Source organism: Nerophis ophidion, linkage group LG22 (genome assembly GCF_033978795.1).
Source record: "Nerophis ophidion isolate RoL-2023_Sa linkage group LG22, RoL_Noph_v1.0, whole genome shotgun sequence".
NCBI classification, from domain to species: Eukaryota; Metazoa; Chordata; class Actinopteri; order Syngnathiformes; family Syngnathidae; genus Nerophis; species Nerophis ophidion.
The window spans coordinates 7,461,528-7,475,766 of NC_084632.1; the positions used below are offsets into that span (position 1 = coordinate 7,461,528).

At 37.9% G+C, this 14,239-nt stretch overlaps 1 protein-coding gene across 1 annotated transcript in view; it reads left to right on the forward strand.

Moving 5' to 3' along the window:
• The first annotated feature begins 474 nt into the window (after window positions 1-474).
• LOC133540958 (uncharacterized) overlaps window positions 475-14,239 on the forward strand; it is a 53,987-nt gene continuing 40,222 nt past the window's right edge. Inside the window, exon 1 of the mRNA XM_061884043.1 lies at window positions 475-588. Within this exon, the coding sequence (XP_061740027.1) occupies window positions 475-588 (114 nt within the window). The remainder of the gene's footprint in view (window positions 589-14,239) is intronic.

Sequence of the window (14,239 nt, forward strand, 5' to 3'; positions counted from 1 at the left end):
TCCACAAATCTTTCATCCTCGCTCAAATTAATGGGCAAATCGTCGCTTTCTCGGTCCTAATTGCTCTTACTGCTGGTGGCCATGATTATAAACAATGTGAGGATGTGTGGAGCCCTGCAACATACTTCCGGTACAGGCAAGGCTTTTTTATTGCCGACCAAAACTTGCAAACGTTATCGTCGATGTTCTCTACTAAATCCTTTCAGCAAAAATATGGCAATATGGCGAAATGATCAAGTATGACACATAGAATGGACCTGCTATCCCCGTTTAAATGAGAACATCTCATTTCAGTAGGCCTTTAAATAGGGAAAAGTTTCCGTTTGTGAGCGAAGGAAGAGAAGCTGAAGCATCGAGCGGGGCGTCATTATCAGGCTCCCTAATGAAGCGACTAAGAAGACGCTGATAAAGACGAGGCCCGCAGAGGAGCCGCCAGCCTCCATTTCACTACAACTGTCCAGTTTGGTATCAAACATGTCGTCCTGCCTGCTTGTTTGTCTGCACACTTTGCTGTGGGACCTCCTCAGCGTCCTTGTCAGGATGTATTTGACTTTGGCGAAACACAAGAGAGTCAACAAACTCTTCCATGTTGGACTTGGGGCTGGTGCAACAACAGCAGAGGGCAGCATAAAAGTGTGGTGTGTGTGGAGTGCTCACACAAGTCCGCTTTTACACTCAATTCAGCTTTTTTTGTGAGTGTATCGCAGATCAATCAATGTTTATTTATATAGCCCTAAATCACAAGTGTCTCAAAGGGCTGCACAAACCACAACGACATCCTCGGTAGAGCCCACATAAGGGCCGTCGACAATGATGACTATGAGAAACCTTGGAGAGGACCGCATATGTGGGCAACTACACCCTCCCCCCCCTCAAACGTTATCACTCTGCTTGATATCATGAATCACTCTGCTTATTATCATGTATCACTCTGCTTATTATCATGTATCACTCTGCTTATTAGCATGTATCACTCTGCTTATTATTATGTATCACTCTGCTTATCATCATGTATCACTCTGCTTATTATTATGTATCACTCTGCTTATTATCATGTATCACTCTTCTTATTATGTATCACTCTGCTTATTATTATGTATCACTCTGCTTAATATCATGTATCACTCTGCTTAATATGTATCACTCTGCTTATTAGTACGTATCACTCTGCTTATTATCATGTATCACTCTGCTTATTATCATGTATCACTCTGCTTATTATCATGTATCAATCTGCTTATTATCTTGTATCACTCTGCTTATTATCATGTATCACTCTGCTTATGATCATGTATCACTCTGTTTATTATCATGTATCACTCTGCTTATTACCATGTACAACCCTGCTTATTATCATGTATCACTCTGCTTATTATCATGTATCAACCTGCTTATTATCATACATCACTCTGCTTATTATCATGTATCAACCTGCTTATTATCATACATCACTCTGCTTATTATCATGTATCACTCTGCTTATAATCATGTATCACCCTACTTATTATCATGTATCACACTGCTTATTATCATGTATCACCCTGCTTATTATCATGTATCACTCTGCTTATTATCATGTATCACCCTGCTTATTATCATACATCACTCTGCTTATAATCATGTATCACCCTACTTATTATCATGTATCACACTGCTTATTATCATGTATCACCCTGCTTATTATCATGTATCACTCTGCTTATTATCATGTATCACCCTGCTTATTATCATACATCACTCTGCTTATAATCATGTACCACTCTGCTTATTATCATGTATTGCGTGCATGCTGAAAGGTGCTCGCACTGCGTAAAAAACTCTTTCAAAAACTTATTTTTTTTAAAACAGCTCTCTCTGTTTTTAGTTTCTTTCTCTCTCTCTCTCTCTCTCTCTCTCTCTCTCTCCCTCTCTCTCTCTCTCTCTCTCTCTCTGTCTCTCTCTCTCGAGTCCCGGGAGAGAACCCCATTGAGGTTGGAGGATGAAAAGTGTGCGAACAGCACTAAAGTATGCAGGAGGACGGCAAAGATACACTTTACTGTGTGTGTGTGTGTGTGTGTGTGTGTGTGTGTGTGTGTGTGTGTGTGTGTGTGTGAGACTCACAGTACCGAGGAGGATGATCAACAATGGTGCGCCGGAAACTTGAGGGGAAGACAACATCTGTTCACTTCTATATTTCATGCAGCAACACAACAAATCTTTCCTCCATTTGATGTTTGCTGCAAAGGTGAATGCACATGTGGGGCCTGCAGTCCAGACCTGTCTCCCATGGAAAATGTGTGGTGCATTATGAAGCGTAAAATACGACAGCGGAGACCCCGGACTGTTGAACGACTGAAGCTCTACATAAAACAAGAATGGGAAAGAATTCCACTTTCAAAGCTTCAACAATTAGTTTCCTCAGTTCCCAAACGTTTATTGAGTGTTGTTAAAAGAAAAGGTGATGTAACACAGTGGTGAACATGCCCTTTCCCAACTACTTTGGCACGTGTTGCAGCCATGAAATTCTAAGTTAATTATTATTTGCGCAAAAAAATGTTTTTTATGAGTTTGAACATCAAATATCTTGTCTTTGTAGTGCATTTAAATGAATATGGGTTGAAAAGGATTTGCAAATCATTGTATTTCATTAATATTCACATATAACACAATTTCCCAACTCAAATGGCATATATATATATATATATATGTATATATGTGTGTGTATATGTCAGAGTTTGTTGGTGTCGAACCCCAAGATGCAGAGACGGAGGCAGGCATTGAACAGGAAAACATGGTTTAATTACAATATTAGAACAAGAACAAACCAAAGGGGTACAACCAAAAGCGTGCACGAGGCGGATAACAAATCAAGGGAGCTAGCATGGGAGCTAGAAAATAAAAGGAGCTTAACATGTAAGCAAAAACAAAAAGCGTGGAAGCTAGCGGGTAGCGAGCAGGAAAACAAAAGTCGTAACGTGTAGTACAAAACAAACTGGAATCAGGGAACAAAAAAAACAGTAAGCTACAAACATCTAACAGATATAGCTTACCGCTACGCTGCAAATGCAAGACACGGCACGACACGACAGGAGCGACAAGCGCGACATCGACAAGGCAATAATCCGGCACTGACTGGAGGACAAAAGCAGGTAAATATATGAGTGGGCTGATTTACACCAGGTGTGGCCAGGTGCCAATCAGCCGCAGCTGAGGTGAAACCGCGCTCAGGGAGAAAGACAGGAAACTAACAAAATAAGAGCACTAACAGGAAATACTGAACACACACAGAGGAAAAACTAAAACTCAAACAAACTGTTTGGGCTGATATATATATATATATATATATATATATATATATATATATATATATATATATATATATATATATATCACGGTGGCAGAGGGGATTAGTGTGTTTGCCTCACATTACGAAGGTCCTGCAGTCCTGGGTTCAAATCCAGGCTCGGGATCTTTCTGTGTGGAGTTTGCATGTTCTCCCCGTGAATGCGTGGGTTCCCTCCAGGTACTCCGGCTTCCTCCCACTTCCAAAGACATGCACCTGGGGATAGGTTGATTGGCAACACTAAATGGTCCCTAGTGTGTGAATGTTGTCTGTCTATCTGTGTTGGCCCTGTGATGAGGTGGCGACTTGTCCAGGGTGTACCCCGCCTTCCGCCCGATTGTAGCTGAGATAGGCGCCAGCGCTCCCCGCGACCCCAAAAGGGAATAAGCGGTAGAAAATGGATGGGATGGATATATATATATATATATATATATATATATATATATATATATATATGTATATGTATATAAAAATAAACAATTGGTAAATATATTAAAAGTTATTTAACCGCCACCGGTGCGGCGATAAATATGCGATACAGACAAAAAGTGCCCCATTTACACACACATTAATGGAGAGAAAAGGAATTCGGTAAAATAAGAGCAAATTGCCACAGCTAATTTACTATGGCATGAAAATGTAATTATTGCACCTAAGTTTTTTTTAACAACGAGGATATATTTGACATATATATATGTCAAATATATCCTCGTTAAAAAAAACTTATGTGCAATAATTACATTTTTATGCCATAGTAAATTATATATATATATATATATATATATATATATATATATATATATATGTCAAATATATCCTCGTTGTTAAAAAAAAACTTATGTGCAATAATTAAATTTTCATGCCATAGTAAATTTGCTGTGGCAATTTGCTCTTATTTTACCGAATTCCTTTTCTCTCCTGTAATGTGTGTGTAAATGGGGCACTTTTTGTCTGGATCGCATATTTATTGCCGCACCGGTGGCGGTTAAAGAACTTTTAATATATTTACCGATTGTTTATTTTAATATATATATATATATATATATATATATATATATATATATATATATATATATATATATATATATATATATATATATATATATATATAGATGGATGGATATATATATTGTCAGGCTTGCCACTGACAGTTTGTTTGAGTTTTAGTTTTTCCTCTGTGTGTGTTTAGTATTTCCTGTTAGTGCTCTTATTTTGTTAGTTTCCTGTCTTTCTCCCTGAGCGCGGTTTCACCTCAGCTGCAGCTGATTGGCACCTGGCCACACCTGGTGTAAATCAGCCCACTCATATATTTACCTGCTTTTGTCCTCCAGTCAGTGCCGGATTATTGTCTTGTCTTAGCACATATATATATATATATATATATATATATATATATATATATATATATATATATATATATATATATATATATATATATATGTGCTAAGTTCACTCTAACCTTCACTTTAAAGTCTTGACCTCACTTCTTTTGTTTTTATTTTCGCAGCGGACTTTGATTTGTTGCATTGTTTTGAATTGCTTGGTTGGAATCGAGCATGTGGTTCTTGAAAAGCAAAAAAAGTTGAGTTATTTTCGTTGCGAGGCACGGTTCCCTTCAAGGAGGTTTTGTGTAATCCTGCTCACTGCTGCTGAAAAGGGTCATTAAAGCAAGAAAGGCGGCGGTGGCCTAAGCCTTTTTTTGCGCAGCGCTGCGTATTTATTGCCCTTTTTAACACCTTCAATTTATATGTCTCTTAAAAGTCTCCATTTTCCTCCAATCAGGCAGCCAGTCGGCCGGCACGCCCATAAATAACAGGATGGTGAAAGACACAATCATGGCAATGATAAGTGGCCGTCACACACATGCTGGTGTGTGTGTGTGTGTGTGTGTGTGTGTGTGTGTGTGTGTGTGTGTGTGTGTGTGTGTGTGTGTGTGTGCACCCACTGATTGGTGATTACTGTACATTTCATTGATTGTACATTATAGCGAGTCACTTCCCATTCCAAACATTGTTTTTGTGTATGAAAAATAAAATATTTTTCATACACATTGATAAATTTATTCGTTGTAATGTGTTTATTTTGAATATTTATTTGAATGAATAGTTTTTTTTGTAATGTTTTTGTATTTTTTCCTCTTTTTCTCTTTATATTGTTGCATTTTTATTTATTTTTATTTTCATTATTTTTCATTCCTTATGTGTTAAACATACTTGGCCAATAAATTCTCATTCTGATGTATTGTGCAGTATTTTAATTGAACCAATCAATCAATCAATCAATCAATCAATCAATGTTTATTTATATAGCCCTAAATCACAGGTGTCTCAAAGGGCTGCACAAACCACAATGACATCCGAGGTAGAGCCCACATAAGGGCAAGGAAAAACTCACCCCAGTGGGACGTCGCTGACAGTAACAATGATGACTATGAGAAACCTTGGAGAGGACTGCGGGGAACCGAAAGCAATGGATGTCAAGCTGGTCTAACATGATATTGTGAAAGTCCAATCCATAGTGGATCTAACATAACCATGAGAGTCCAGTCCAAAGTGGATCCAATATATAGCGAGAGTCCCGTCCAAAGTGGAGCCAGCAGGAAACCATCCCAAGCGAAGGTGAATCAGCAGTGCAGAGATGTCCCCAACCAAAACATAGACGAGCGGTCCATCCTGGGTCCCGACTCTGGACAGCCAGTACTTCATCCATGGCCACCGGACCGGACCCCCTCCACAAGGGAGGGGGGGACATAGGAGAAAAAAGAAAAGAAGCGGCAGATCAACTGGTCTAAAAAGGAGGTCTATTTAAAGGCTAGAGTATACAAATTAGTTTTAAGGTGAGACTTAAATGCTTCTACTGAGGTAGCATCTGGAACTGTTACCGGGAGGGCATTCCAGAGTACTGGAGCCCGAATGGAAAACGCTCTATAGCCCGCAGACTTTTTTTGGGCTCTGGGAATCACTAATAAGCCGGAGTTCTTTGAAGGCAGATTTCTTGCCGGGACATAAGCAAGATAGGCTGGAGCTAGACCGTGTAGAATGTTACTTAATGTATTCCTGATTATTTTTATTTATTTGTTTGTTTTTATATATATATTTTTTTGAAATAAAATGTCCTTCTATTTGAATATTTTTTTTCCTTATTGTTTCCAAAGATTCATTTTTTCATTCAACACACTATTTATATTTTTTCCCTTATTTAATTATTAGTTTATTTATTCCATTTTATATAAAAATACTTTAATCAAAATAGACTAAATAAACATTCAGTCTATTTTGACCAATTGCAGATTTCCTATTTTTTTATTAATGCATTTATTTCATTTATTTGACTTTGTTAATGATCAATTAATTATTTTTATGTCTATTTTTATTTTCCTTTTTTTAATACAATTTTTTAAAAATAATTTAATTATTGCATTCATTGAAATATAACTATTTTCCTTATAAATCTATTCTTTTTATCTTGATAATAAACTATTTTCTTTTTTGTTCATTATTATTATTTACTTAACCATCCATCCATTTTCTACCGCTTTTTCCCTTATGGGGTGGTGGGGGGCGCTGGCGCCTATCTCAGCTACAATCAGGCAGAAGGCGGGGTACACCCTGGACAAGTCGCCACATCATCGCAGTTATTTACTTATTTCTTACTATTTATTAATTTACTTAATTCATTCATATGAAAAATAGAGAAAATCAATAAAAAAAACTATCATGTTTTTTAATCCCTGCTCACACGGTAGAGCAGTTGGCCGGAAACTTGAGGGTTGTTGATTTGAATCTAGCTTTCTTGCTATCTTAGTCGCTGCCATTGTGTCCTTGAGCAAGACACTTCAATGTAAATAATGGCTTAGAGAAAAATATGATATATGTATATATGTGTATATATATATATATATATATATATATATATATATATATATATATATATATATATATATATATATATATATATGTATATATGTATATATATATATATATATATATATGTGTATGTATATGCATGTTGCCATCCATTTTCTACCGCGTATTCCCTTTTGGGGTCGCGGGGAGAGCTGGCGCCTATCTCAGCTAGAATCGGGTGGAAGGCGGGGTACACCCTGGACAAGTCGCCACCTGTTGTATAAACGTAATTTAATTTCTGTCTCATTTACTTATTTCATTAATTTAAAAAAAATGTATAAAAAAATTTTTTTAATCTTTATTTTGATTTTTTTGTAGTTCTACAAAAAAAAAAAAAAGATGAATTCTTGCTTCATCTATTTTAATTAATTGGATTTGATTTTTTTCTATATATTTTTTGTATATTATTTATCAAAAAGATAATTTTCTTTCAACCAAGTCTTGCCCGTTTCCTCCTGTGCACGCGGACTTTACTGCCACTGCAGAGGTTTTCTTCCGGCACTTTGAAGGCCAAAGGCGTGCCCAAGGTCTACATAAAGGACTTTTATTCAGAGTGGGCACCATGCAGCGCTCAGGAGTGGGAAAGAGACAGAAAGTGTCACAAAGACATTAGTGCAGACTTTTCCACATCAAAAGTAGCGAAGGCGTTGACCTTTTATGTACTAAGAAGAAAAATGACAGTGCTGCACTTTCACTTTCACTTTCACTTTCACTTTTACGGCTTTTTCTTTTCCCCACATTTCCTTTCCTAATGCGCCAAATCAACCTCGAACCTCGAACATAGGACAACGTTACCATTACTTAAACTTAAGGACACTTTGAACATAAGACAACCTTAAATATAAGTATGCCCTGAATATAAGACAACCTTGAACATAAAACAAACTTGAATATAAAACCACCCTGACTATAAGACCATCTTGTACATAAGGCAACCTTCAATATAAGGCAATCTTAAACACAAGGCACCCTCGAATATAAGACAACATTGTACACAAGGCATATTTTACATAAGACAGCCTTGAACACAAAACAAGTTAAACGAGCCACCCTGAATACAAGACAACTTTAAGTATGAGACCGCCCTGTACATAAGACTACACTGAATATGAGACAGTCTTAAACATAAGACTACTTTAAGTATGAGACCACCTTGTACATAAGACTACACTGAATATAAGACTGAATTTTAACATAAAACAATCATGAATAATAGACCTACCTACCCATTAAGTATTAAACATAAGACAACTTTAAGTATGAGACCACGGTGTACATAAGACGACACTGAATATAATACAATATTAAACATAAGACAAATTTTAACGTAAAACAACCATGAATAATGGACAGCCTTGAACATAAAACACACTTAAACATGAGACAACTTTGAATGAGAAACAACCTTGAACATAGGACACCCTTGAATACAAGACAACCTTGAGTATAAGAATCACTGTATATAAGACAACCTTAAACATAAGACAACACTGAATACAAGACAACCATATGTATGAGACAATTTTCGGTATAAGATGACCCTGTACATAAGACAACGTTAAATATATTATACATAATAGGGACAAGCAGTACAAAATGAATGGATGGATGGATGGATAATATAAAGTATTGAACATAAGGCAACCTTGACTGCAAGACAACATTTAACATAAGTTAGCCTTAAACATGAAGCAACCTTGAATATAGGACAACATTGTACATAAAACAACTTTAAACATGAGACGCTGAATATAAGACAACCCTGAACACAAGACAAAGTTAAACATAAGACAACCCGAAATATAAGACAACTTTGAACACAAAACAAACTTCAAAATGGCAACCTTAAATATAACCCTGAATGCAAGACAACCACCTTGTACATAAGGCCCCCTTAAATATAAGAGCACCGTGTATGTACGACAACCTTAAATATAAGACCACCCTATACATAAGACAACCTTGAGTATAAGACAAACCATTACTTAAGACAACATTGAAGATGAGACAGGACAATACAAGACAACTTTGAACATAAGACAACCTTGAATATCAGACCACTCTGTACATGTGATTAACCTTGAATATAAAACTGCCCTGTACATATGACAACCTCGATTATAAGACCACCTTTTACATAAGATAACCTGGAGTATAAGACCACCCTGTACATCAGACAACCTGGAGTATAAGACCACCCTTTTTACATAAGACAACCTGGAGTGTAAATAACCCTGTACGTAAGACAACCCTTAACTATTAGATGACCTTGAACATAACACAACCTGGAGTATAAGACCACCCTTTAAATCAGACAACCACGAGTATAGGATAGCCATGTACATAAGACAAACTGGAGTATAAGACCACCCTTTACATAAGATAACCTGGAGTATAAAACCACCCAGTACATCAGACATCCTGGAGTGCAAGATAACCCCGTACATAAGACAAAATCAAGCAGGAGACCACCCTTTACTATTAGATGACCTTGAACATAAGACAACCTGGAGTATAACACCACCCCATAAACCAGACAACCTTGAGTATAAAACCACCCTGTATATCGGACAACATGCAATATAAGACCACCCCTTAAATCAGACAACGTGGAGTGTAGGATAACCCTGTACATAAAACAAACTGGAGTATAAGACAATCTTGAGTATAAGACCATTCTTTACATAAGACAACCCGGAAAATAAAACCACCCTGTACATCGGACAAACTGGAGTGCAAGATAACCCTGTACATAAGACAACATCGAGCATGAGACCACCCTTTACTATTAGATGACCTAGAATATAAGACAACCCATTACATAAGACAAAACCACCCTGCAACATCAGACAACCGGGAGTATAAAACCAACCCTTAAATCAGACAACCTGGAGTATAAGATAACCCTGTACACAAGTCAAACTATAGAATAAGACAACCTTGAGTATAAGACTACCCTTCATATAAGATAACCTGGAGTATAAAACCACCCTGTAAAATCAGACAACCTGGCGTATAAGACCACCTCTTAAAACAGACAAACTGGAGTATAAGACCAACCCTTAAATCAGACAACCGGGAGTATAAGATAACCCTGTACATAAGACAAACTGGAGTATAAGACAACCCTTTACATAAGACAAAACCACCCTGCAACATCAGACAACCGGGAGTATAAAACCAACCCTTAAATCAGACAACCTGGAGTATAAGATAACCCTGTACACAAGTCAAACTAGAGAATAAGACAACCTTGAGTATAAGACTACCCTTCATATAAGACAACCTGGAGTATAAAACCACCCTGTAAAATCAGACAACCTGGCGTATAAGACCACCCCTTAAAACAGACAACCTGGAGTATAAGACCAACCCTTAAATCAGACAACCTGGAGTATAAGATAACCCTGTACATAAGACAAACTGGAGTATAAGACAACCTTGAGTATAAGACCACCCAGTAACATCAGACAACCGGGAGTGCAAGATAACCCTGTACATAAGACAACATCGAGCATGAGACCACCCTTTACTATTAGATGACCTTGAATATGAGACAACCCTTTATATAAGACAACCTGGAGTATAAGACCATTCTTTACATAAGACAACCCGGAAAATAAAACCACCCTGTCAATCGGACAACCTGGAGTGCAAGATAACCCTGTACATAAAACCACATCGAGCATGAGACCACCCTTTACTATTAGATGACCTTGAATATAAGACAACCCATTACATAAGACAAAACCACCCTGCAACATCAGACAACCGGGAGTATAAAACGAACCCTTAAATCAGGCAACCTGGAGTATAAGATAACCCTGTACACAAGTCAAACTAGAGAATAACACAACCTTGAGTATAAGACTACCCTTCATATAAGACAACCTGGAGTATAAAACCACCCTGTAAAATCAGACAACCTGGCGTATAAAACCACCTCTTAAAACAGACAACCTGGAGTATAAGACCAACCCTTAAATCAGACAACCTGGAGTATAAGATAACCCTGTACATAAGACAAACTGGAGTATAAGACAACCTTGAGTATAAGACCACCCAGTAACATCAGACAACCGGGAGTGCAAGATAACCCTGTACATAAGACAACATCGAGCATGAGACCACCCTTTACTATTAGATGACCTTGAATATAAGACAACCCTTTATATAAGACAACCTGGAGTATAAAACCACCCTGTAACATCAGACAACCGGGAGTATAAAACCAACCCTTAAATCAGACAACCTGGAGTATAAGACTACCCTTCACATAAGACAACCTGGAGTATAAAACCCACCCTGTAACATCAGACAACCTGGCGTGTAAGACGACCCCTTAAATCAGACAACCTGGAGTATAAGACCAACCCTTAAATCAGACAACCTGGGGTATAAGATAACCCTGTACACAAGTCAAACCGGAGAATAAGACAACCTTGAGTATAACACCATTCTTTACATAAGACAACCCGGAAAATAAAACCACCCTGTACGTCAGACAACCTGGAGTGAAAGATAACCCTGTACATAAGACAACATCGAGCATGAGACCACCCTTTACTATTAGATGACCTTGAATATAAGACAACCCTTTACATAAGACAACCTGGAGTATAATACCACCCTGTAACATCAGACAACCGGGAGTATAAAACCAACCCTTAAATCAGACAACCTGGAGTATAAGATAACCCTGTACACAAGTCAAACTAGAGAATAAGACAACCTTGAGTATAAGACTACCCTTCATATAAGACAACCTGGAGTATAAAACCACCCTGTAAAATCAGACAACCTGGCGTATAAGACCACCCCTTAAAACAGACAACCTGGAGTATAAGACCAACCCTTAAATCAGACAACCTGGGGTATAAGATAACCCTGTACATAAGACAAACTGGAGTATAAGACAACCTTGAGTATAAGACCACCCAGTAACATCAGACAACCGGGAGTGCAAGATAACCCTGTACATAAGACAACATCGAGCATGAGACCACCCTTTACTATTAGATGACCTTGAATATAAGACAACCCTTTATATAAGACAACCTGGAGTATAAGACCATTCTTTACATAAGACAACCCGGAAAATAAAACCACCCTGTCAATCGGACAACCTGGAGTGCAAGATAACCCTGTACATAAAACCACATCGAGCATGAGACCACCCTTTACTATTAGATGACCTTGAATATAAGACAACCCATCACATAAGACAAAACCACCCTGCAACATCAGACAACCGGGAGTATAAAACTAACCCTTAAATCAGGCAACCTGGAGTATAAGATAACCCTGTACACAAGTCAAACTAGAGAATAACACAACCTTGAGTATAAGACTACACTTCATATAAGACAACCTGGAGTATAAAACCACCCTGTAAAATCAGACAACCTGGCGTATAAAACCACCTCTTAAAACAGACAACCTGGAGTATAAGACCAACCCTTAAATCAGACAACCTGAAGTATAAGATAACCCTGTACATAAGACAAACTGGAGTATAAGACAACCTTGAGTATAAGACCACCCAGTAACATCAGACAACCGGGAGTGCAAGATAACCCTGTACATAAGACAACATCGAGCATGAGACCACCCTTTACTATTAGATGACCTTGAATATAAGACAAACCTTTATATAAGACAACCTGGAGTATAAAACCACCCTGTAAAATCAGACAACCGGGAGTATAAAACCAACCCTTAAATCAGACAACCTGGAGTATAAGACTACCCTTCACATAAGACAACCTGGAGTATATAACCCACCCTGTAACATCAGACAACCTGGCGTGTAAGACGACCCCTTAAATCAGACAACCTGGAGTATAAGACCAACCCTTAAATCAGACAACCTGGGGTATAAGATAACCCTGTACACAAGTCAAACTGGAGAATAAGACAACCTTGAGTATAACACCATTCTTTACATAAGACAACCCGGAAAATAAAACCACCCTGTACATCAGACAACCTGGAGTGAAAGATAACCCTGTACATAAGACAACATCGAGCATGAGACCACCCTTTACTATTAGATGACCTTGAATATAAGACAACCCTTTACATAAGACAACCTGGAGTATAATACCACCCTGTAACATCAGACAACCGGGAGTATAAAACCAACCCTTAAATCAGACAACCTGGAGTATAAGATAACCCTGTACACAAGTCAAACTAGAGAATAAGACAACCTTGAGTATAAGACTACCCTTCATATAAGACAACCTGGAGTATAAAACCACCCTGTAAAATCAGACAACCTGGCGTATAAGACCACCCCTTAAAACAGACAACCTGGAGTATAAGACCAACCCTTAAATCAGACAACCTGGAGTATAAGATAACCCTGTACATAAGACAAACTGGAGTATAAGACAACCTTGAGTATAAGACCACCCTGTAACATCAGACAACCGGGAGTGCAAGATAACCCTGTACATAAGACAACATCGAGTATGAGACCACCCTTTACTATTAGAGGACCTTGAATATAAGACAACCCTTTACATCAGACAACCGGGAGTATAAAACCAACCCTTAAATCAGACAACCTGGCGTATAAGATAACCCTGTACACAAGTCAAACTGGAGAATAAGACAACCTTGAGTATAAGACTACCCTTCACATAAGACAACCTGGAGTATAAAACCACCCTGTAACATCAGACAACCTGGTGTGTAAGACCACCCCTTAAATCAGACAACCTGGAGTATAAGACCAACCCTTAAATCAGACAACCTGGAGTATAAGATAACCCTGTACATAAGACAAACTGGAGTATAAGACAACCTTGAGTATAAGACCACCCTTCACATAAGACAACCTGGAGTATAAAACCACCCTGTAACATCAGACAACCGGGAGTGCAAGATAACCCCGTACATAAGACAACATCGAGCAGGAGACCACCCTTTACTATTAGATGACCTTGAACATAAGACAACCTCAAATATAAAAAACACGTTTTTGATGCACTTTGTGTCCCTAATG